Genomic DNA, 23,688 nt, shown 5'->3' on the forward strand with positions numbered 1-23,688 from the left:
CTATATATGTCTGTAATATATATACACACACACATAGAAATCTGTTATCTTTTTATTTGCTAGAGATTCCTTGTATCCCAGCCACAATATGCTGTTAACAACACTAAAATGAAGTCAGCTATAGCTTTTTGGTTCTCTTTGAAATCCAAAGAATAAAAATTTTATGATGCAGTTCTGGAATGAGTCCTAAACATACATTCTTGGACTTGTTTTAAAAGAATTCTTTATTCCAGAAATAACTCCAAAAATATTCCAAAATTTATGATTCAATACATGCTGCCCATATTACAAGCTTAAACAGCTTTTAAAAGCTTCAGCTCTGCATATAACCTTTGTTTCGAAAAGGTATTGTGCAGCTTTCATTGTCTTTGTAACAAATAGGTTGATTAAAACAAAACTTGTCGAGGCAAAGTCTTAAAATGTGATTGACGGCATAATGACTTTAAAATCAAATTCATATCTGATGTAAGAAAATGCACCACAATTTTTTTTGTAACAATGACTCATACCAGATCTGAATCTGGGTTTTTGTTAGAAACTGAAATCTTTATACCTCCATTACTGCAACATCAGCCAATCTTGTTTCCTCTACAACTTTTAGTGGCTTGTGCCTCCGTGTGTTAAAACTTTCTAAAACTCAGCACAACGGAAGAGCGCACAACTTTTTAAGGCACCATATTTAGACAAAGAGCATCTGGTACACACTTCCTGTGAGATCTTTGTTTCTGGTGCTATTCTATTAAAAGACCTGACAATCTAAGCAATAGGTCCTTCTGCTTTTACTGCTCTGGCTCTGGGGTACAATCCACAAGTCTAGTTGGCTGTGACAAGGTGTCTGGGAAGAGTTATGCAGTTCAAAGCATATGCTTTCACAGTACGTTTCTGAACAGCGGTCCAACTTAAATATCTGTATTAGGAAGTTGGCTTCACCATGCATTCAACCAAGACAAATGCTCCTTGATAGCATTTACCTCCATTGATTTCAACTAAATAGTTGAAGTAGACAGGACAAATACCTCCCATGAAATGGCAATACAAATGCCTCTCTCCATCTGCAGAAGAGTCACCCAGAACTGGATCAGAAGAAATGGTGATGGAGCTTCTCTGGACAGTTTCTTCTCTGGTTCATTTGGGCCTGGAATTCCCTCTGCTTCACCAAACCTGTGTTACGCACCTAAAAACACTCTTTCCAAGAGGTCAGCATTTGCTAACTGCTGGCTTTTAAACATAACTGGCAAAGGAGGCTGTGTGTAAGCCCTGCTCTCCATAAAATTGCTCAGTGATTGGTAGTCTCTGATTTCTACAGACAGACATGTTTTGTGCTGGTAAAGAAGCCTTACTCTGCAATCTACAGCATAGGGCAAGTAACCACGAGGGGGGAGTTTTTCCCCTCTACTGGGTTTTACCAACTTCGGTACAAAGTTCACTTTCTGTAAGGTAAATGCCTCAGTAGGTGACAGAAACAGTGGTCTCCTCACACCAGGGCTGGCCCCATGAATGTTCTATATTCTGCTGTGTAGGGAAACAATGGTATTACCTGCTTGAACACTTGAAGTTAGGTAACCTTTCTGAAACAAGCCCTAAATGAGCCGTTTTCAGGATGGCAATTGTTTCTCAATGGCTAGCTTTTTGTCCAGTCTAAATGCAGTAGCATTCAGCTTCTGATGTGGACAAACAACTAATAGGAAGCACCAAATACATTAATTTATATTCTCAATTACCTACATTCATGATGTTACCAATGTTATCAAATACTACCATAATGAGACTGAAGTAAATAAGGGCAGACAGCAGCTGAACCTGTTTCATGTAGGAACAGTGAAGAGGAACACATGCCACACAAAAATATGCAGTCACACAAGCAGTCTGACTCACTCCTTCTCCATGTGCTCCCCAGTTCTGCCTGAAAAGCAAATACCTTTGGAATCATAGAATGGTTTGGGTTGGAGGGACCTTAAAGATCAGCCGGTTCCAACCCCCCTGCCATGGGCTGGGACACCTTCCACTAGACCAGGTTGCTTAAAGCCCCATTGGACCTGGCCTTGAACATTGCCAGGGATGGGGCAGCCACAGGTTCTCTGGGCAACCTGTGCCAGTGCCTCACACCCTTGCAGTGAAGAATTTCTTCGTAATATCTAATCTAAATCTACCCTCTTTCAGTTTAAAGTTATTATCCGTGGTCCGATTACTACACGCAGTTGTAAAAAGCCCCTCTCCAGCTTTCTTGTCAGCCCTCTTTAGATACGGGAAGGCTGCGCTAAGGTTTCTCCAGAGCCTTCTCTTCTCCAGGCTGAACAAGCCCAACTCTCTCAGGCTGTCTTCACAGGAGAGCATCTTCGTGGCCTCCTCTGGACTTGTTCCAACAGGTCCACATCCCTCGTGTGCTGGGACCCCCCGAGCTGAACAAAGTACTGTAGAAAAGATGTTTCTTTTTGGGTCTTCAGCCACAGTCAGGTATAGAACCCGTCCTTCGCTCCCTTTCAGGCTGCTGGTGGGGAGTATACCTGACCTCACAACAGGATTTAGACAATGTCTAAACAAAGGGTCTCCAAAATTGCACATAGTAAAGAACCGAGTTTGAACAAAAACTGTCTTGTGTTAATTTAACTGTGTTAATTGTAAATAAATCAACCAACTTTCAATCATTTTGGCTTTAGAGCTGTTTTTTACAAACAATGTAGCAATATACGTACCTGTCAATTACCCATTTTTAGCAGAAGAAATGGAAGGGATAAATAGGGATGCTGTATATAATATATAAAGGAAATTAATATCTATTCATAAAGATATTTGTACTTAGTTATGCTATTATACATTAGTTTACACAATACACTTTTATACCATTATAAGTATTTTAAACTTTGGTTAAAAAAAAAATGCTGATTTAAAGCTAAGATGGAAACAGCTAGAATTTAAATTCTGCAAATTCCAGCAGATTCTTCCCACAACACTAAATTTATCCACAGCTTAACTATTTTATGGTGGAACATTTTTAACTTCACATTAAATAAAGCACTATGATTGTAACTTAGAAAGAAAAACAGAAATAAAAATGCTACTGAAGTACTGTACGAGTGAGTTAACAGTACTGCAAGAACTCTGGCTTCTGGAATTTTCTGCCGAAAGTCAGTGCCTGACTTTGTGACTTGATACTGCACCAAAACTAAAAATTCATTTTTAAAGAACGTAGAAACAAAACATGTTTTGTTTGGGATTTTTCTACATGCTTTTGACTTCCTTAGTACATCTTATAAATTGCCTAAGCATAACCTTACACCTCTTTGTCTAACATCAGCTAAACAGGGAGGTAAACAATAATGAGAACTCAGGAAAGAATTATCTGTCATATATTTTATGGCAGAGTACACTGGGCCTTAGCTAGCTCCTACTTTCTATTTCTATCTCTAATCCCCAGGAATTAGGGCATGCCAATCTGCTCTCTAAACATTAGCAGCTCTCAAAAAATTAAGACTTAAGTAAAAAATGCCATTAAAAATGTAATATACAGAAGGGGACGTATGCTGTGTGAACCTGGACAAGGTATTTCTATTTGCTGTACTTAGCTTCCCATTCACTCTTGCTCCTCTTCCCTGTTTAGACATAAGCCTTTCACAGCAATGGCTCTGTGTATACTTCTGATTAATGCTAACATCAAGGATACCTCGAGGTTGGTCATAGACCACAGGGGTCATAATCTCCCTGAACTCAAACCTGACCAGCTGCCTACCTGATCCTAGCAGCTCTCACAACTTTCAAATAGCAAGAGGAACTGCATGCAAGCCTCAAGGACTGTTGTCTGTTCTTCTGCTACACTGCAAGGCCAAAAAAAGCACAAAACTAAACATTTATGGAGACACTAACACAGGTCAGGACACACCGCTTGGTCCCTTTAAGGATAACATCAGTGTGGACGCAGCTTACATGCTTGTCACGCATCTGACAGGAGCCCCAGCTTCTGCAGCTCTACAATGTAAGCCAAGAATTGGGGTCACATTCAGAAGAGAAGTGGTGGTTTCTTTAGTAAGAATTAATTGAAAACACAAGAAGTGCCTGCCTTCCTTCTTTAAATGTGGTTGTTTGGGATTTTTTGCATTATTAAATGCAAGGTAACCTGCTGAACACCTTTTCAACTGAAATAGCAGAGGCTTTTCTCCTTGAACAGAATCAAACTCCTTTCAGCAACACTGTGCGATCTTCAAATGTACTTTGTTTTACTGATACAGAAGACATAAACCAGTCGAAAAAGTGGTCTTGAATCAGTGTTTATTGTGCAGGTCCCACATAAAAAGATATGAAATGTATGTGATGCATGATAGGAGAACAAACGGGAAATGAAAACCGGAAGATGGCTTGTGTATCCAATCTAAATAGTAAAGAGAGGTACCACAGCAAGGAAAATAAGGCAGGCTGAAAAGAAACTTTACAAGCACCACACAAAAGCTGTCCTGTGCAAAGAGCGAAATACAACACATGTGCTTCTAAGTCTCATCCTATTTTGAGGAATTTAATCGTGGATAAGCCTTTCCCTGCCACCTGTACAGAAATCGATGTTGCACAGAGTACTTCAGGGCAGTGAAAATAAGGAGGCTTCAAATAGTTGAAGTAATAAACATGAATTAAACCAGAGATCCAAACTTACCCACAGTACAAGTTTTATCCACATTCATTCCTGCAGACAGGTTTAATTGCTGTTCAGTTACATTCATTTTAATGTGAAATATTATTTCAACTTTGCCCTCTTATTTATCCAGTGTCAAAACTACACACAAGTATAATTGACAGGCATCAGAGAACCAACCTGTGATAGACCAAAGCAGTGGTTTCAAGGCTCTTGAGAGACTACCAGTCTGAAGGGGATGCTCACATCCATCTTATGCTGAGATCACATTATCTTTGTGAAAACTGTAGTGTTTTCCTGCACATCCCAGAGGAATGCCAAAATGTAGCCCTGGAGGACTACTGACATCTGGTGGTCACTTCACTCCTTCCCAACAGTATCTGCAGCTCCTGGCAGAGATCCCTGAGGTCTGGGGGGAAGTAGAACTGTTACATTGATAATTTGTATCACAGACCACAGGACTGTTAGCGTGAACTAAACCGGCACACCTCTGGGAATATAAGTGTTCTTATTTATAACTAATGCATTAAAAAAAGAGGAAAGAAAAAGTAAAATATAAATCAATTCTAAAGAAAGCTAAACCATATATATTGAAGTTTACCCTGACTTGATCAGATTATGTTCTACAGATGGCCTGACAAGAACACATGTCAGGGAAGCATTAAGTTACAGGCCGCCTTACTCTGTGTCAAACTTAGTGGAATTTGCTTGTTAACAAGTAAATGCAGATGAACTGCAATACACAAACAACAAACTCAGTTGAAGCTGCCGGCACATTAATAGATTAAGCTTACTCTAAAGCTTTTATAAATAGAGCATATTTAATTCAACAAGTTCTTGAGGACAACTGGGTTATGAAAAAGAATTACATAAAACTGTCCTTTTAACAAATGAAATACAGCATTGTTTCTTAGGTAAGATGTTTCTTGTTACTGAAAAGGAGTAATGAGATTTAGGTCTTCTTTTGCTAGACAACTAGCACAATATTAAATTATGAGTAGAAGTATTCAACAATTTTATCCATTTTGATATGTGCTAGATGGTGAGACTGGCCAGGCTGGCCAGTTCTCTCCAGCAAACTTGAGAGTGAATCTTCTTTCTGCTGTGTGCAGAAATAAAAATGCCACCAGCACTGGATCTAAAATGTTCTTAGGCTATTTAAAGCTAAGTTTTGCTTGTCGCAGTTATCTACAGCTTGTAAACAAAATTCTGAGGCTTTCAGACATTCATCAAGAATATAAAAATCTTATTAAACTGTCAGAGAATTTTCAGCCCTTCCCAACTGATTTCTTGCTGAAAAATGTTTCAAAGTCTATTCCAGGTAATTATGCACTTCTCATTGAACTGGGAGATCATTTCAAACCTAATAAAACTCTCAGCATCTGCTGAATAGCAGGAAGTAATCAAAGTGTTTTTCTACACCTTTCCTAAGTGCTGCAAGAGTGCAGCTTTGTGAAAAATCTGCAGTACAAATAATCTGTCTCCAAACTGACATCTGTTTTCACTTACCACCAATATGACACCTCTCCATAAGTAAACAGATTGCTAAACTACAGTTCCACCTTCTATCTAGGCTACCTAACCAGACTGAAAGATAGTGAACTATTTTAAACTACTTCTACAAAATGCATTGTTGTGCATACATTTTCTAGTTGGCTGTGGCACATTGTGGGCAATCATTTTTTTATAGAGGCATGTGCCATTGCTAACATAGCCAAGTAGTGTGCAAGATATAGCTAGTGCTCGGAGTGGAAACAAGAAAGGGTACATGGGACACTGATACAGCAGCAACTCTATCAAGCCACCGCAATGAAAGCAGTAAATGTGCACTGAGATTGGGTTGACTCAGTCAGGGCTCGAGCTGACCTGGGTACCTGGCTGAGCCAAAGCCTACCCAAAAAGCTTTCAAAAGACAGGTTTCAGGTTTTTCACTCGCATTTGCATTTCAGCAGAAGCCTAGCATCTGTTGACTGCTGATGTCTCTGGAGAATCTCACTCATGTGGCCCACAAATCACTGATGTCTGCTCAAAACCAGAAGACATAATAGAGATGGAGAAGTGGACAAATAACTACTGAGAAATACAAGGGCATTTCCAGGGTGTGCAGTGACTCAGTTAGAAAAGCAAAAGCTCAGCTTGAACTGAAACTTGACAGAGGTGTCAAGAACTACAAGAAAGGGTTCTTCAGGTACATTAAGAAGCATAAATACAAGGAAAATACTGGCCTGCTGTTAAGCAAGAAAGGGGAATTAGTTACCAAGACTGAATACGCAGAGATTCTCAACACTTTCTTCACCTCTGTCCTTACCAGCACTGTTGGGCCCCAGGTCTGGGGATCTGAAATCCAGGCTGACACAGACACAGATCCACCACCAGTGAAGGATGAGTTATTGTATGAACTGTTACAGGAGCCTGACCCCTACAGATTGATGGGCACTGACAATATCCACCTGAGGGTGTCAAGAGAGCTGGGTGATGTCACTGCCACCTGATGGTGTCAAGAGTGCTGGCTGATTTCATTGCAAGGCCACTGTCAATTATCTCTGAAAAGTCATGGAGACTGGGAGAGATCCCAGAAGACTGGAAGAAGGCTCGTGTCACCCCATCTACAGGAAGGGCCCAGAGGAGGATCCTGGAAATTACAGGTCCATCAATCTTACATTAATCCCTGGGAAGATTATGGAACAAATCCTCCTGTGGCCTATCACAAGTCAAATCAAGCACACAACTGGGAAAAGCCAGCACGAATTCAACAGGGGCAAACTAAACTGCGGACTCTGCCTACCTGGATTTCTCCAAGGCTTTCAATATGGTTTCCCAAAGCCTCCTAGAGAAACTGTTATATTATTGTCTTGACGAGTGGTCTGTGCAGTGGGTGGGGAGCTAGCTGATCACACCCTGAGGGTGGTGGCAAAGAGCTCCTTTTCGAACTGGCACTTGTCACTAGTGGGGACCCTCAGGGATCAATACTGGGCCCAACACTGTTCAGTGTCTTCATAAGTTATCTGGATGATGGGATCAAATGTACCGTTATTAAGTTTGCCAATGGTACCAAACTGAGTGAGGAAGTGGACGCTGTGGAAGGAAGAGCTACCCTGCAAGAAGACCTGGATAAGCAGGAAGAGTGGGCTAACAAGAACCTTTTGAATTTCAACAATGACAAGTGTAAGGTCTTGCCCCTTGGTAAACACAATCTCTAACAGTGCAGCACAGGCTGGAATCTATCCATCTGGGGAGCAGCTCTGTGGAAAGAGACCTGAGGATCCTGGTGGACAGCAAGCTCAATATGAGTGAACCATGTGCAGCTGCAGCAAAGAAAGTCAACAGGATGCTGGGTTACATCAACAAGGGTATCCCCAGTAGAGATAAAGATGTTGTCCCACTCAGTACTTCAAGTCACACCTGGAATACCATGTTCCTGCAACACAAAAAAGATGTGACAAGCTGGAGAGAATGGCTGCAATGATGATCAAAGGACTGGGAAGGCTGTTCTATGAGGAAAGTTTAAGAGAGCTGGGCTTGTTCAGCCTGGAGAAAAGGCGGCTCAGGAGAGACCTTATCACTGTATGTCAGTATTTAAAGGGTGGCCACAAAGATGGAGACTCCCTTTTTAGAAGGAGTCATATGATAAAAATCAGGGGTAATGGGTACAAGTTACTCCTAGGGAGATTCTGACTGGACACAAGAGGAAAATTTTTCACAATGAGAACAGTCATTGGAATAATCTCCCCAGGAAGTGTTGGATTCCCCAACACTGGACACTTTAAAATTCAGCTGGACAGAGTGCTGGGCCATCTTGTCTAGACTATGCTTTTGCCAAGAAAGCCAGATGATCCTTGAGGTACCTTCCAACTTGGTGTTCTACGATTCTATAATATCTGTTTCAGGTCTCTTCCTGCACTGGCGTATGAACATACAGTGACAAAAGTGGCTCCACAACACTACTTCTTAAAAAATTCCTAAAGGTCCAGCTGCAAATCAGTAGACATTCATCAGTACAGAGACACTCACTCCAGCACACACCAGGCACAGAGCCTATGTTCCACTTAAATCCTACTCCAGCTACTTAAGAGTAAGTGCTATTTTCTGTATTTCAACAATGCTGGTTTCTGCACAGTAATACATTTCACCTGCACTGAAAAGCTGTCACATTGCTGCATATCTATTAAATAAAAGCATTATAATTAGGTCAGCTACTGCATAAAAGAGACAATCACCACTTTAACAAAGCACTGTCAAAGCCCTTACAGGTCCTTGTCTGAAGAGAAAGTCTCTTCTTTCCTTTGTTGTCCCTCCTACGTGTGTTTTCCAAATATCTCAGCATTGCTAGTCCAATTCTACAATAGCAGGAGATGATTACTGTGTGACAATGTTCTAATTCACAGACATAATCTTTCTTCTATGTTTATATTTTATTGGGGAAGTTTTCCAGGGGCAGGCAGAGATGCCCTCCACTCACCACCAGGGACAGATGGGTCTAAAAATAACTTTGCCTGGTTCTAAATGGTAGTATCACGTTGGTAAACCTCTTTCGGAGACACATGAAAGCAAGATAACCCATTCCTGCCAGCATGCTGACCAGCAGGGTGGTGCCGAGAACCCTGGGAGCTCTTTTCTTGGCCACACGGAACGCTGTTGGCAGCACAGCTGAGATTAATATATTGTTGACGTGTCCTAAAACTTTGCAAAATGCTTTTCTCTTCAGGACACGCTCATAGTAGGCTTCCAAGTTGGGCCGCCTTCCATTTCCCCAGTTTCTTCTTGCTAATCCCAGAAACTTCAGGCGATGTAATGTGACAGCAAGTGATACATCTGCCAGACTGAAGAAATCACCACAGAGCCAAGGCTGACTTCCATCTTCTAAGCAGAGATAAAACATAAAGAATTAGGAGCTAATGGAATACAAGCCACAAAGAAGCCCCCATGTGCCAGCACTTAGTTTAGTGCTATTTTAAAATGCTGTCTAATAAACACCATCAACACTTCAGCTAAAATAAGGCTATAATCAATGAACATTTCCCTAAACCCTGTATATTCTTCACACAATATTCTAAACTCTTAGGCTCAGCAGCCTGGCCTACATTTGTTGAGGGGAAAAGAGATGCATTTTAGGTCCAAAAATTAAAACCCACAGTAAACACTTATTTTCCTCAACTACATTTCTCAAATCTGGATTAAATTAAACAGGAGTGGAAAGGAAGCTGGCACCTTAGCTTTTATTGAAAAGCTACCACTTGCCTGAAGAATTCATCATCTTGCCGGTCCCACTCAGCTCTATGGCATTCACTCAAACACTGTTAATTTGTTGGAGACTTTTAAGTCAAAAATAAATGGATCAGATGACTGACCAACACCAAACACACTAGCTCAGTGAGAAGACAGAGTCTGTCCACCTGTCCTTCCATGGGCTTTTTTTACACTGAGAAGATGTGAATGCCCCATCCTTGGCAGTGTTCAAGCACAGGTTGGATGGGTGTTTGAGCAACCTGGTCTAGTGGGAGGTATCCCTGGGTTGGAAGTAGATGATCCTTAAGGTCCCTTCCAACCCAAACCATTCTGTGATTCTGTGGATATTCACCCTGCCCACCGTTAGTCAAGAGCACAGATGGAGAACCCAGGCTCCCTCTCCAGTCAAAGGAAAAAAGGTGAATTTTCCTGGGATGGCTCACAGAAGGCACTGCCAGGCAGCATCACACCTCAGTGATCTGAACCACCACCCCATGAAAGGGCTGACCCATGCTGGCTACACCAAGAGGTTTTGAAACCCAGGATATGAAATTTGGTAGCTAGCATAGCTGCCAGCATGATAACCTACATCTCAAACAGGACTATGCCATTTCCTCTCTATTTGCAACTTTTTGCAGTTCTTCCCACACAACTGGAACAAAAAACACTAGTATGAACATTCAGCAGCACCTCTGTGGAAACAGTGAAATTTTGCAATGTCCCTTTGAACTCATTTGCCACCAGAGGAAAGTGACAGTCTGGCACACTGCTGGTACTAGTTTATTTCGATCAGTTATGCAGGTCTGGAAGAAAGGCCTCTGCAAAGAAAGTGTGTATCCTATGTTGCTGAAATGATACCTGAGGATTCATCCTGTGCATTAAGTAAGTAAGATGATGGAAAGGAAGATCAAAGAATCTAACCTGTGCGAAAGAAAGATGCCTGCTGTGGCAGCAGCAGTAAGTGAACGAGTGATTGGAGTGGTAGTGAGAGAAGCAGAAGCTCAGAGGTTGGCCAGGACCTGAAGAAGCATTGTTCACAAACCTCAAAAATGTGAGTACCTCAGACAAAATTCCAAGAGGCAGGTAATAGCCTGTGATCCTGGTGGTTTCCATAAGCTCATCGATATTGTATCAATTGACTCCTTGGAAAGGCTATTTAGCATAAAAAGCAAATGGGCTGCTGGAAATGGTGACAGACTTAGTTTGCTGAACAAAGTCATACCATTCTTTGTGAGTTAGAACATTTGCTACAACTCACGGTTGTGCCAGTAGAAAATTTAACCTAGATTTTCAATTGCTGTTTCAAATCCGCTGTCTTGATAATAACTGATAATTACACTACAGCTATTTATAGAGCCAAATGCAAATAGTCAGTGATTCAAGCAGATGTAGGTGATATTGACTAATGCTTCATGCAGCTCCCAGTGAAGTCAGAGGAAGGATTCCTATCTGCACTACTGGAAGTTGGATCAGACTCTGAAGAAGCAGAAGACTAATCCCATTTAAACAAAATTTGACTTCCATTTGGGTGGGTGGCAGGAAAACACAACTGCTTTCCAAGAGGGTGGGGGAGAGGAGTTGCTTAATGATTAGAACACTTATCCAAATTGCTAATTCTGCATATACTACAAACATCAGCACAGTATTTACACAAGATTGTAATAAACCTGTGTTAAACACTAAGGTTGCGATCATTTGAGTGAACTGAGGCCTGCAACTACATCAAGAATAACATTATACAGTTAAGCTTTTTTCTTATTTTGTTGTTAAAATACTGCAAAATTGTGCAGCTGATTACACTCACTATGCTGAAAGTGTGATCAAGCACTCTCATAAGATAGTGAGAACTCACTGCAGCAGTAAACTAAAATAGTATTCAAAACAGCATTAATCCCTCCTGTAATGTTAGATCAGTATATGCTAAAGGTAGCAAATCGGATGCATTGAAACCAGTTCTATAATGGTGCTGTCGATAAGTTTATTCTGTCTCACCAAACATAAGCACCAACAGGACTTAGGAAGAATAATTACTTACCCGGTGTTTCCTCATTTCGCCGCTGCAATTCAGTCTCAACCTGATCCAAAACTTTTTCCAGTTCATCCAGTATTTTCTTTAGGTATTTTATATTATCATGATCCAGGAGCTTAGACTAAACATATATACAGTTTAGTGTTTTAATCATCGTACAGAGTCTATACTTTCATCAGAGAAATTTTTACTTTAATACTACAGTGCTTATTTACAAAACATGACTATTTTCTCCACACACAGTCAGTTGGATATCATTTGGATAGTACTCAACAGCCTGATACCAGATATATACTTACATGTGAAATCAGTGGGATCAGTCCAGTACTTCAGTACACACTGAAGTGTGTAGCTGATCATAGGGGATAACTGCTTCATGCCTTGTAGGGTTAAACCACTGCATGGCATTACTGGTAATGACAGGCAAAACAAATACTTACATTGTGACAGAAGGAGCCTGACAATAACAAGCTCATAGTAAAGGGGGGGAATATAAAGAGTTTTCTTACTTTAAGGCGCTTCTGTTTTGCTATGTAGGCATCTTGAAGGTCTGGATTTTCTTCCGCAAGTTTCTTCAACTCTGATTCTGTGTTACTGATTTGGCCTGACACAGAAAAACAAAGGAATGACATCAGATACCCAAATGTACCCATAATGCAAGAAACAGATCAATAGCTTGTGTACAAATATCACACCAAAGAAATGGGAAGTGGTACTTCAATGAAGCACCACCACCAACTTGGGATTCAAAAACATCATATTTTGGAAAACTTAACCGCTGCATAAATTGACCTCACCACACCTGCTCATCAGTTTGCAATGAGTCATATGAAGTGATTATCTGCCAGGCAAGAATGAGAAATTCTTGTTAATATTTTTCTCTTACTCAGATTTCTCTACCAAAATCTGTCCGTGAAATTCTACTAAAGCACCTTTGGCCTCTGCTGGTTTTGCACCTCATTTCCTGGGTTCCTAACACACTTTTCATGCTGTGAAAGTGCAGACAGGCCCATACTGAGATCTTCTGCACATCAGTGTAGGTCACATGCATAATTCCACAGCAAAAGCCTAAATACCACTGAACATAGAACCAAGTTATTTTCAGTTAGCTAAAAATGTGACACCAACACCTGTGATCCCTTTCGGAAATGTTCATTATGCAGTACAAGGTTGTTCTAGAAAAACATTCATTACACGATTTAAAGAAATAATTATGTGAAAAATTTAAAATAATTTCACTTATTTCTACTACATGTATATAGCCTTTGCTCTTCTTAAAATGGGTCTGTGTTTGAAAATGCCATACTTACAGACCTAGAATACTCTCACTTGTACTTGATAATTAAGATTAGTTCCAATTAAGTTTTATAAATTAAACTGATTAAAAAATTCTTGCTAGAGAATAATGAACTCACTGTTTTATATATTCTTTATTTCAGCCTGACATGACTGTGAAAGCCATCTTTCAACACAGTATATGAAGAAATTGAAGGATGTAATCACATAACTAAAATCTTATATATGCAATTAATTACTTAATGGTATTTGGTATACATTAACGTAACCTATAACTGGCTGGTGGCTTATTATATCTAACACTCTCAAAAAGATCAGCTTTTCAAAGCTGGAAACTAAACCATCTGGGTTTGAACCAGCAAAGGAATTGTTTATGAACATCAAGAGCTATTAAAAAAATGCCTCAAATTAAGAAAGCAGGCTATGTGAACAGCATCTGCTGTCCAAACCCTGGACAAAAACAAAGCAACAACAACAAAATAGCTATAATAACTGAAAGATTATTTGCCAAGGATTTTTCTGAATACCACTGAACTATGCATTTCTGCAAATTACTGGATTTCATACTAGAGTACATTTCAGGAGGTTCGCTGTTATAATGAGGACTGGGCAACATAATTCCTCTACAGTTATCTGCCCTTTGCATATTTTTTTCATGGGAAACTGGTATGTAGTTAGAAGTCCATCAGGTAAAATACCCATCCCAAGGAAGTCAAAGAACATTTCACCATTGATTCCACCAGACCACTGGTTCATCCCTCATCCTGATTTTATATTGCTGCATTATTTTCACCCAGGATTTTAGTTTAAATTGTGGTTTAACAATTTCCGCTGGTCTGATGAGCCCATGCTACTTAATTCTTCACACTTTTTTTCTCCTCCCTACTCCTGGCACCAAGCTGACACTAGTACATTCCTCAGACAAAAAGGGCCTGATGATTCGCCTATTATATATTAGATAAACAGGCTCTGTTTCACTGAGGCAAATTTGCATTTGCATCACTTTTGAGAGAAAAGCAATTGCTTTAATTTAACAGGTAAACTTATTACAAGTTTACAAACACAGAAAAGAAGTGTTTCCTTCAGTGTAGTGGTTGGATGTAAGCAGTAGTAGAGCTGATCCCTAGAAATGGCTTTAGAAGCATAAACAGCAAGATCAGAAAATACAGCAGTCACAGCTGCCATTTTCTGTTATGTACAATACACATTTTCAGTCATTAGGGAAATTAATTCCACAGACACCTCAAAAATGACACTTGCTCTTCCAGTTTTCAAGGCATAACAGACTGCAGTATTAATAAAAAGTATATGCACAATTTACCAAGAACTGCAACCAGAACTGGAAATATATGTGCTCCACATATTCTGCTTAAGGTGCACTGAAGATGCAAGATGAGCACAGTGCAACAACCTACTAAGTGATAGGCATTCAGAACTATACCAGTACATACTACGAATTCTGCTGGTAGCATAGGCCGGAATCATGGAGTCCACTGTTAACTCAGGGTGCAGGATGCAGCCATGTGTGTAGGCATCCATAGGCAAGGAGTCTAAAAGCTCTCTATAGTGCTGCACCCTCGGATAATACATGCTCCCTTCTTCTGGCATTAATCTTGGTACTCCCTCTGCAATACAAAGTTAAGAGTGAAGTTAAGAACAGAAGAACCATGTAAATGACTAAAAGCAGTATTTCTGAAGTTGCTTCAGTTATGTCCAACCAGCACAGATGACATAGTCATAGCTAAGGAAGCTTCAATTGTTCCCTGCCGTAATTCAACAGTTATCAGAGGTCAGGGAAATGTGTATACACATACATCATTTTGAAATGTTTTAATAATTCCAATTCCTATGCAGCAATCCACATAAACACATATTTAAGAGGCTTTCAAAACAGAAAAACAGATTCAGCATCTATTCTGTACTTCTAGGAATGAGCGACTGTGGCACACAACCCTTTATCCCTCTCACAGTAGACTAGAATATTCTGCCCACCACTGAGTTCTACTCTGCCCTCAATCTGCTTGGGCCCAGACTCCTCATCTGATAAGGACACCAGCATTAAATACAAATAATTTTCTCCCAACAATGAAATTTTCTTTGTGCCTTAGAAATTGCAGTGCTAACCCCCTGAAACACAAAGCACTGCCTCTTCACACCTAAAAAAAATTACAGTTCTGCATTTCCTTCAAAAATTGAGGCAGCCTGTTTTCTGTCACTACAGACTTTTAAAGGCCTGCATGTGATCACTTCTGAGTATTTCTTCCTACTTTCTTCCCTCTTCACTCCATTTTGGCTCAAAAAATATTCTATTTTTCCACCCATTATTCTGAAACTGAGCATCTTTCTTTTCTTCTCACAGAAAAGCAGGACCTCCCCCACCACACCAGCTGTGCAGTTCTGTTCAACCATTATTTTTCACTGCAGTCTCACCACTGGCTTAGCACAGTGCAGCACCACCCTTACAGACTTCACCATCCTTCACCAAGGGGAAGGAGGACAGTGGTAGGTTTTTACTTACAGCTGCTTGTAAAGGTGCTGGAAGGCCTTCAGTTCATATTAAAAGGATGCGGGTCTATCCCATACTACCACTAGGAAAGCCCCTTGAGAGACTATAAACGTTTTCTAGTCCTGAACAAACTAACGTGTAACAGCTGACACCAACACAGCTGCATGCTATGGGTATGCAGGGAAGGATTTCATTTTGGCTGGACAGGGTGCTGGGACATCTAGTCTCTAAGTCATGCTTTGCCTAGAAAGGCTGGACCAGGTATCAAGGTCCCTTCCGACCTGGTATTCTGTGATTCTATGATTCACACCGAGAATGCGCATGGTATTACCATCGACAAAGGTTGCTTCCAGGTAATCAATGATCTGCGTTGCTTCACAAACGATGTTTTCCCCATGGATCAGGACAGGTACTTCTCCAGAGGAATTCAAACGCATGAACCACGGTTCGTTGTGCTCGCTCAGCGGCAGGTTTACATCGCGTTCTTCACACTTGAGGCCTTTTTCAGCTATTGCCAACCGCACCTGCAGCGGTACCAACGGGTTACCACAGCAGAGGCACTGCTCGGGCAGCCGTCCCTAGCCTATGGAGACGACGGGCGCGGCCCTGCCTCAGGTACCCCCGCTTCCGCGGCCACACAACCCGGGCCCTGCAGGCCGCGCCGCGCCCCCCCCCCCCCCCGGCTCCCCCCTCACCTTTTGCGAGGAGAAGGACTGCGTCCAGTGGTAGAGCACCAGCGGCGCCATGGCGGGCGGCGCGGCGAGATGCGCTTCTCTGCGCTGTGCCGGGCGGAGCAGGAGGCCTGCGTCTGCCCCGCCTCGGCTGGCTTTTGGCTATGAAAACAAGCGGGTATGGCCGGGGGGTGGGGGGAATCCCGTTTTTTCCCCGCGCTGCTCGGAGGACGGCCCTTTCTAAGGGGCAGCCGCCTGCAAAACCATCCACAGCATCCCCTTAGGCAGCGCGGAAGTGTGGATGCGCCGGTAAAAAGGTCACATTGCAGCATTTCCTCTGTATTGGGTTTATCTTTCCTTTTTTTTTTTTTTTTTTTCCCTCTCTCTCGAACAAGTATTTCCACTGTGAATTTCAGGGACACTGGCATCACGCACTTGGGGAAAAATACCAGAATTACCAGAAGACATCCTGAATTGGGCCTTATGGGAACAGTCTCCTGCAAAATACCCTTAAGTTATTGCAATAAGAAATACAGCTCTTTAGCCCCCTGTGTTCTTTCAATCTCAAGAGACAAGGCTTCTTAATTATTTTTTTTCTAGACAAAAATAGAAATTTGAACAGTTCTGCAACCAGGGTTTGGGTTTGGGTTTTGTGTTTTTTTTTGTGTTTTTTTTTTTTGTTTGTTTGTTTGTTTGTTTGTTTTCCAGGGCAGAGGAATGTCATTTGTTTGTTTGCTGTTGTTTGGGGGATTTTTTTTATTTTTTTTTCTGTGTAACATAAAGTCCTAGAAGCATCTGGTAATACACACTAGCTTCCCTTGTCAGAAAAAGTTTCCTCTATATCTCACCCAGGAGATTAGAGAATCACACAATGGTTTGGGTTGGAAGGAACCTTAAAGATAGTGTATAGTTTCAACCACCTGCCACGGGCAGAGACACCTTCCACTACATCAGGTTACTCAAAGCCCCATTGAACCTGGCCTTGAACACTGCCAGGGATGGGGCAGCCACAGCTTCTCTGGGCAACCTGTGCCAGTGTCTCACCACCCTCACAGTGAAGAATTTTTTCCTAATATCTCATCTATATCTACGCTGTTTCAGTTTAAAGCCATAACCCCTCATCCTATTACCACACTCTCTGACAAGGAGCCTTCCCCCATCTTTTCTGTAGCTCCTCTTTAAGTACTGGAATGCCACTACAAGGTATTTCCAGAGCCTTCTCTTCTCCAGGCTGAACAAACCCATCTCTCTCAGCCTGTCCCCATAGGACAGGTGCTCCAGCCCTCTCTCTTCTTGGCCATACTCTGGACCCACTTGAGCAGGTCCATGTCTTCGTTATGCTGGGGCCCCAGAGCTGAACACAGTACTCCAGGTGGGGTCAATAGTTTAGAGGATGCAATCACTGATAGTACCTCTGTCACACACTATTGCTGTACTGGGGAGATGAGGAAACTAAAACCATGGTCAGATTACAGAGTCCAGAATATTGTTCCCTTCATCCTGACTGCTTAGTTCACAATAAAGGCAGCTACTTCAGGTGAACCTGGCAACCCACTCCCACAGGCAACTTCTATAATACCAGATAGATCCCACCATTAATAGCCTTAAGACCTGAACCTCGTATATCAAGAGCTACATCCAATAACAAGTACATTTAATTTTAGGGGAAATTTTGACTAATTAAGCAAGGGAGTGGATTTAAGTCACTAAGAAAGAGACAAGGTAATGGACAAATCATGTAAATCAAATGAGAAGAAACAAAGACAGCTTCCAGCCCTGCACTATTCACACAAGCAGCCCTGTGCCTCCTCCAGAGACTAATTCCAGCCAGAGTCACAAACCAAAATAATCTGAGAGGCATGATGAGAGACTGCTCACTAATCCCAGCTGATAGCTGTTCAGTAACAGAACAGTTGCAATCATACTCGGGTGCTTCAGCCATCAGTATTTCTATGAAATACCACCACAATGCCCGTGTTTATAGTCCTGGCTTGCTTAACAGCTGTTCTCACGACTGACCACACGAGGCCTCCCTTTTCCAAAAACACGGTGCAAAGTACCTTCTCCTTCAAGAGACGCTGAGGGAGGAAAGGAGCAAATGCCTTTTTCTTCAGGATGAGTTCCTATCCGTCCACCAGTGTCTGCTTCCAAGCCCCTCTGCCTTCTCATACACGAATAAAAGCAAGCAAAAGGGCCAGGTTATAAAAAAGCTCACAGCATCCTGTAAATGCTTTTTCCACTTGCATTTACACAAAGCTTTACATGACAAATGAAAGCCTCTGTAAACTTACTTTTTAATGTATAAATGTCGTGATTACAAAAGCAGCACAAGGCACAGAGCCACCAGCTGTAAATCTGGCCAGCATCTTGGCATGTTGTCATCACAAGCAGACCGCTAGCACTGTGTGCTAATCACTTTTCTGACCATGTCAATATTCCTGATGTGTTTCTCTATATGGCCTCTCTTTGGCCTTTTTTAGCATCCTGTACATGCTTATGAATAATATATATACACCCCTCTACAAGTCTGGGGTCTTTTTTACATCAGGGGAAGAAAATAACCTTTACAGGTAATACTAATAGATAAGCAGTACTAAAATCAGCTTAATAAGGAGATGCAGAAATTAGTTCAAAGATCTGGAAATTAGTATTCTGGTAATTGGTTTTCTTACTTCACCATTTACTCCATGATATTGTCAGGAAACATCTAGGCCAGATGTGTCATTAAAGTGATGGACGCAAGTAAAAAAAGAAAAAAAAAAAAAAGAGCAAACCAGTATCTTTCTTGACAGATCAATTATTTGTAAAAAACAGACAAGAAAACAAAATCCCAAGTTTGATTATATTATGGGGAAGGGGGAAAGAGGGAGCAAGGAGGACCAAAACAAAAAAAAACCTCACCCTTTTCTTATTTTCTATGCAGCCATAGCCATTATAGCTGAAAATTAGCTGGATTCTGTGTATGCATCATGAACAGATGCACTGGTTCAGTTCCAAGTGCAGAACTGGCCTAATTGATAGTGCAGGAGTTAATACTTGTTGGGAAAGTAAGACGGGTTTTATTCTGAACCTTCTGTCATCAGCTGTTATTGGCTAAATTCCTGTTGCAGATGCTGCATTACTGGTGGTGACATGAGTCAAAAGGACACAGCATTGAATTCAGACATGCAGGTGAGATTTAATACTGACACAAGAACTGCCTTTAATATGACAGATGAATTACGTAAGCAACTCTTTAGAAATGGAGAAAGCAAAGTTACATCTCAACAGTCACAGTTGAGACTATTTGTGCCCTAATTTAACTGGGATGCCAACTTAAGTAATTCTAGATAGGTGATGCATATTCTCAAGCAATATAATTATCAAGTTACCATTTTACATCCAACAAAGTCTATGTATTAATAGAACTTATTTAGTCACTTTCAAAGTTACTTGAGCATATCTTCAGGGCTTTCACCACAAAACTCTGGCAAAGTTTTCCCTAAATGCCATAGTCCAACCTGTTTCATGCAAAAGGAGTTTAGTATGTCAGTACTTCAGAAACACTGCTTAATAGTTAATTTTTTATATAAAACTATTCTTAGTAGTTTTATAGCAAGTCTAATTCAAAATTTCCTACATTTCCAGTTCTTGAGCTGTAACAAAAATATTAAATGTTCCAATCGTATAAAAATTTCAACAGTTTTGATGATTGGAATAAACTTTCCTGAAATATCAGTGCTTTTAATCAAGTACAGAAATAAATGCATTATATTTATATAAGGTGCAAAAAGGGCAATTTCTTAGCTATAAGTCTTAAAATCTGGGTATTATCATTACAGCTTTATCCAGTCTATCACTCCTCAAGCTTTTATGCAAACAGCATCTTCAAATTATAAAATCTAACGTATCAGCCAAATTCAAAAGATGTAAACCACGTTTTCAGTTCCTTGCCCATGTTTGTTGTCTCTGTGCATTTACGTAATATGCTGGCTCAGGAACCTGATCATTACTGAGCTTTTAGGAACAATTCACATGCTTATCGTTCCCTCACATTAACTTAGTTGTGTGACTCACATGAGTAAAAATTCTATTTAAAAGTTAGATTTTTATCACGTCACATGCTTGCACAGCACTGTCTTGCATATTGGGATTTGGTTGTCCATTAAAATTCACGACTAAAATTAACCACAGCACAAACTATGAATGTAAAAAATAGTATCTTCCACCTATTGCCTATGGACAAAACCAGATCATGCAACTTTAACCTAGTACAATAGATTATTTAGATGTTGAAATGAAGTCCACCAGAGTTAGTGGGGTGATTCATATGACTTCAACGGCTGATATATTAGGTCTCAGGCCTGTTCAAATTCTACTACAATCACACTGCAAAATATAAAGATCTAGGTACTGGGATAACAACCAGGCACAGAAAGTCTTAAGGAAATCTAAGGGGTTAAACACAATTTTGTGAAATGTCCTTTGAAGTCTCATGCAGTATTTTATTTGAGTGGAAAATAATTTTAGAAGATTTCTCCTAAAAAAAGCCTGAAATCAGATTCTTTCCATCCCCAAAATAAACCCAAAGTTTAACAAATTTTCAAAAATTTTTAAAAGTCCTAGTTACACTTTATATTGAAAACGTTCTGAAAACTTTCATAAGTTAATTTGTAAATTAATTTAAACTAATCATTTGATCTTTTTCAGACAACTGCTCATAAAAATAGTGTTACAGTACTTTAAAGCATTATTGTGTACTTCCAAACATTTTCATTGAAAAGTAAAAAAATAGCTGCCACAGAGGAACAGCCATTACTTTTAATATTAATCACTGAAGTAACATTGAAATATATTTCTTCTTGGAAATTCTTATTACTGCAGCTTTAATTCTTGATGTTTGCTCATTACCTTTGTGCAAGCTGGACTAAATAACAAACAGTAATATGCAACGTATTTCAATTAGCCTCTTTGAAATCCCACTTCATGACACAGTCAGACAGCCATGTTAGATGGAAGTACAAAAAAGTGCTTTCAAAAGCTTAGGTCATCCTCTGTTCCAGAGCACCCTGTGCCAGCACAGCAACAGGGATGAAGGCTCTTCTGCCCTGTGCCATCTGAAGGCTCCATGCCACCACATGAAAATCATCCGGCTGTCTTAGTAACCCAGCTTGTTATTGCTCATGGAGGGGATGAGGCCATTAAGTGTGAATATCTTCTCTTACTAGCATTTTTCCCCCCAATATAAATTCCATAAATTACACACCAGTAGTGCAGTGTCATCAAATTATAGTACTGTAGAAACAAAGAGAAAACTGTAATGGTCAATTACAATACATCTATTTACTGTATTTACTGAATTTTGAAAGCTGGAGAATTTTTCATTAAGTTCCACTTCTCAGTACATCTCTATTAGCCAACCAGAATTTTTGTTCCTGATGTTTCCCAGTGGAGGGCTCTCAGTGTGCATGACTTGCGGTACCAGCTCTCATTTCTGTGCTTTGACAAGGGGAGACTCAGAGTTCCTGTTACACAACTTCCATCCTCTCCAGCCAGACATCAGGATACCGTTTTGTTAGGTCTTCAGAAAGATTTAAACTACTTCTCCTGTTTTTCTTCAAACTAACAAAACTGCTATTGTGGTTTTGGTTGTTCTTTGAGCTTTTCAGCCTCTTGGCATGTGTTGATGAAAAAGCCACAAAAGAATTAGCCTGTTAATCGATACCAATTAGTAAACCCCTAATTCACATCTGGATCCACAGAGATGCCACTTTAAATTATCCTTTAAGTCTGTAAATGAGTCTTCTTTCTTAAACATAGTTTAACTGTTTAAGAGTTTAGTAATCAATATTTATGGTTTAGGTGTACTAAACAGCAAGAAACTGTAAACTCTCTTGCTTTGTAGACAAAAATACTTTGGGGCACCCAGGTATTTTCAGTGAAGTAAGGATGATTTAAGAAACCAGACTTCTTTGGCTTGATTGTTACAAACTATCTATACCACTTAATACCTCAACTTTTCAATGCTTGAAATAAAAGAACAGCAGAATGTAAGACAGCTGGATAAATTCATTATCAAACAGCAAATGAACACAACATTCACCTACCTCCTCTTGTAAGCAAGACCCTCATTTGCGAAAGTATAAATAGGACTAGATACAGTTTTGGACAGCAATACATCTGGGCACTGAATTGCTGTCTATGTTCTTTTGGCACTAACTGAAACATGCTGGCATGATTTTTTCTCAACTATGTAACGTCACTCACTATTACAGAACAAATACCAGAGCTACTGCTCTGAAAACACACTTCCCTTGTCAGATTTAGCTCAATGAGATTTTCTTAAGAAAAATACAGTACATTAGCACCAGCTGAAGGCAGTAATACTTGCTATGCAGCATTTACTGAGTTATCTGACAAAAAAAAAAAAAAAAGAAAAAGAAAAAAGAAAGGCTGTACAGAGAAAGGGAAGAATTTAAATCTTGTGTGTAACTGATACAAATGAAAGTATGAAGCTGTCTCCATGCCCTGTGCAAGTGCAGGGGAGAAGTGAGGGCAGCAGGCAATGGTATGTGTCTGAAATAACAAACCCTTTCCACTAACACCCCAGCTAATGCATCGGGTGCAGAGGCAAAGCCAGAGGAGAGAAGCTGCAGAAGCTGAAGCAAGCTTTTCAGATTTTACAGAGACGCATAAGCCGGTGGGGGGGGAAGGGGCTGGAAGAAGACGCAAATTCCCTGAATTCCCTTAGTGTCCTATGAAGTCCAGTGGCCAAAACACAAAGGCAGGCTTTGACTTGTGTGTTACAGTCCTCAGAGCAACATACAAACGTTAAAAAAAACATAGAAACTATATTAATAGAAGAGTCCATTTGAGCAGAGCTTAGGTACAAGGAGGCAAGGAAGTGAGAACACCCTTTTGGCCCAGAGGGGATAATCTATCATTTCAAGATGAAGAAATTAGCAGGGCTTTTTCTTGACCTTGAATAATTAATTCTTTCCCTCTAACATGCTAGATAGGCCATTACCACAGACCTTCAGGGCTATCTTACTGTATTTCAATATATTGCACAAAGTGAGAAATAACTGGAACTGGAAAAAAAAATAATTTAATTTCAGTCTCTAACTTCACTTCTTAGTAACATTCTAATTCCAGCTCTGAAACTGTGTGTGACCTAAGGCAGTTGAACAAAGAGCTATTTTTCAGTCCACCTTTTATTCTCTACGAAAGCTTCACCCTTTAGTGATTCTAAGTCTGTGGAAAACACAATCAAGTTAACATGAAAAGGGAGTTTAACAAGAAGACGGTTCATATCTTGGAACAGTTTTTTAATTTTGTGACTAAACTTGTATTCCCCCTAAAT

General features: G+C 40.4%; 1 protein-coding gene across 2 annotated transcripts; it reads right to left on the minus strand.

Annotated features, from left to right (window-relative positions):
- Window positions 1-4,246: 4,246 nt before the first annotated feature.
- On the minus strand, window positions 4,247-22,999 carry GDAP1 (ganglioside induced differentiation associated protein 1). Of its 2 annotated transcripts, none has more exons than XM_062633172.1 (7): window positions 22,433-22,999; window positions 16,007-16,199; window positions 14,621-14,794; window positions 12,383-12,477; window positions 11,880-11,994; window positions 7,107-9,478; window positions 4,247-7,068 (listed from the first exon to the last, which is right to left on the minus strand). In XM_062633172.1, the coding sequence occupies exons 2-6, from the start codon at window positions 16,110-16,112 to the stop codon at window positions 9,096-9,098; spliced, it is 873 nt and encodes a 290-aa protein (XP_062489156.1). In that variant the 5' UTR covers window positions 16,113-16,199; window positions 22,433-22,999; the 3' UTR covers window positions 4,247-7,068; window positions 7,107-9,095. The 2 variants fall into 2 exon arrangements, with proteins under 2 accessions (XP_062489156.1, XP_062489155.1); XM_062633171.1 differs by lacking the exon at window positions 22,433-22,999 and adding an exon at window positions 16,371-16,843.
- Between the last annotated feature and the right edge of the window lie 689 nt (window positions 23,000-23,688).

Source organism: Pezoporus occidentalis, unplaced genomic scaffold, assembly GCF_034315485.1.
Source record: "Pezoporus occidentalis ecotype Australia unplaced genomic scaffold, CSIRO_AGI_Poc_V1 ctg4, whole genome shotgun sequence".
Lineage (NCBI taxonomy): Eukaryota > Metazoa > Chordata > Aves > Psittaciformes > Psittacidae > Pezoporus > Pezoporus occidentalis.

Coding starts and splice junctions, on each gene's coding strand:
- GDAP1 (XM_062633171.1), bottom strand. CDS start 16,421: ATGGCGCCGCTGGTGCTCTACCACTGGACGCAGTCCTTCTCCTCGCAA. Junction 12,478..14,620: donor TGCTACCAGCAGAATTCGTA/GTATGTACTGGT, acceptor TTTCTGTGTCAG/GCCAAATCAGTAACACAGAA. Junction 11,995..12,382: donor CAAAACAGAAGCGCCTTAAA/GTAAGAAAACTC, acceptor ATATATGTTTAG/TCTAAGCTCCTGGATCATGA.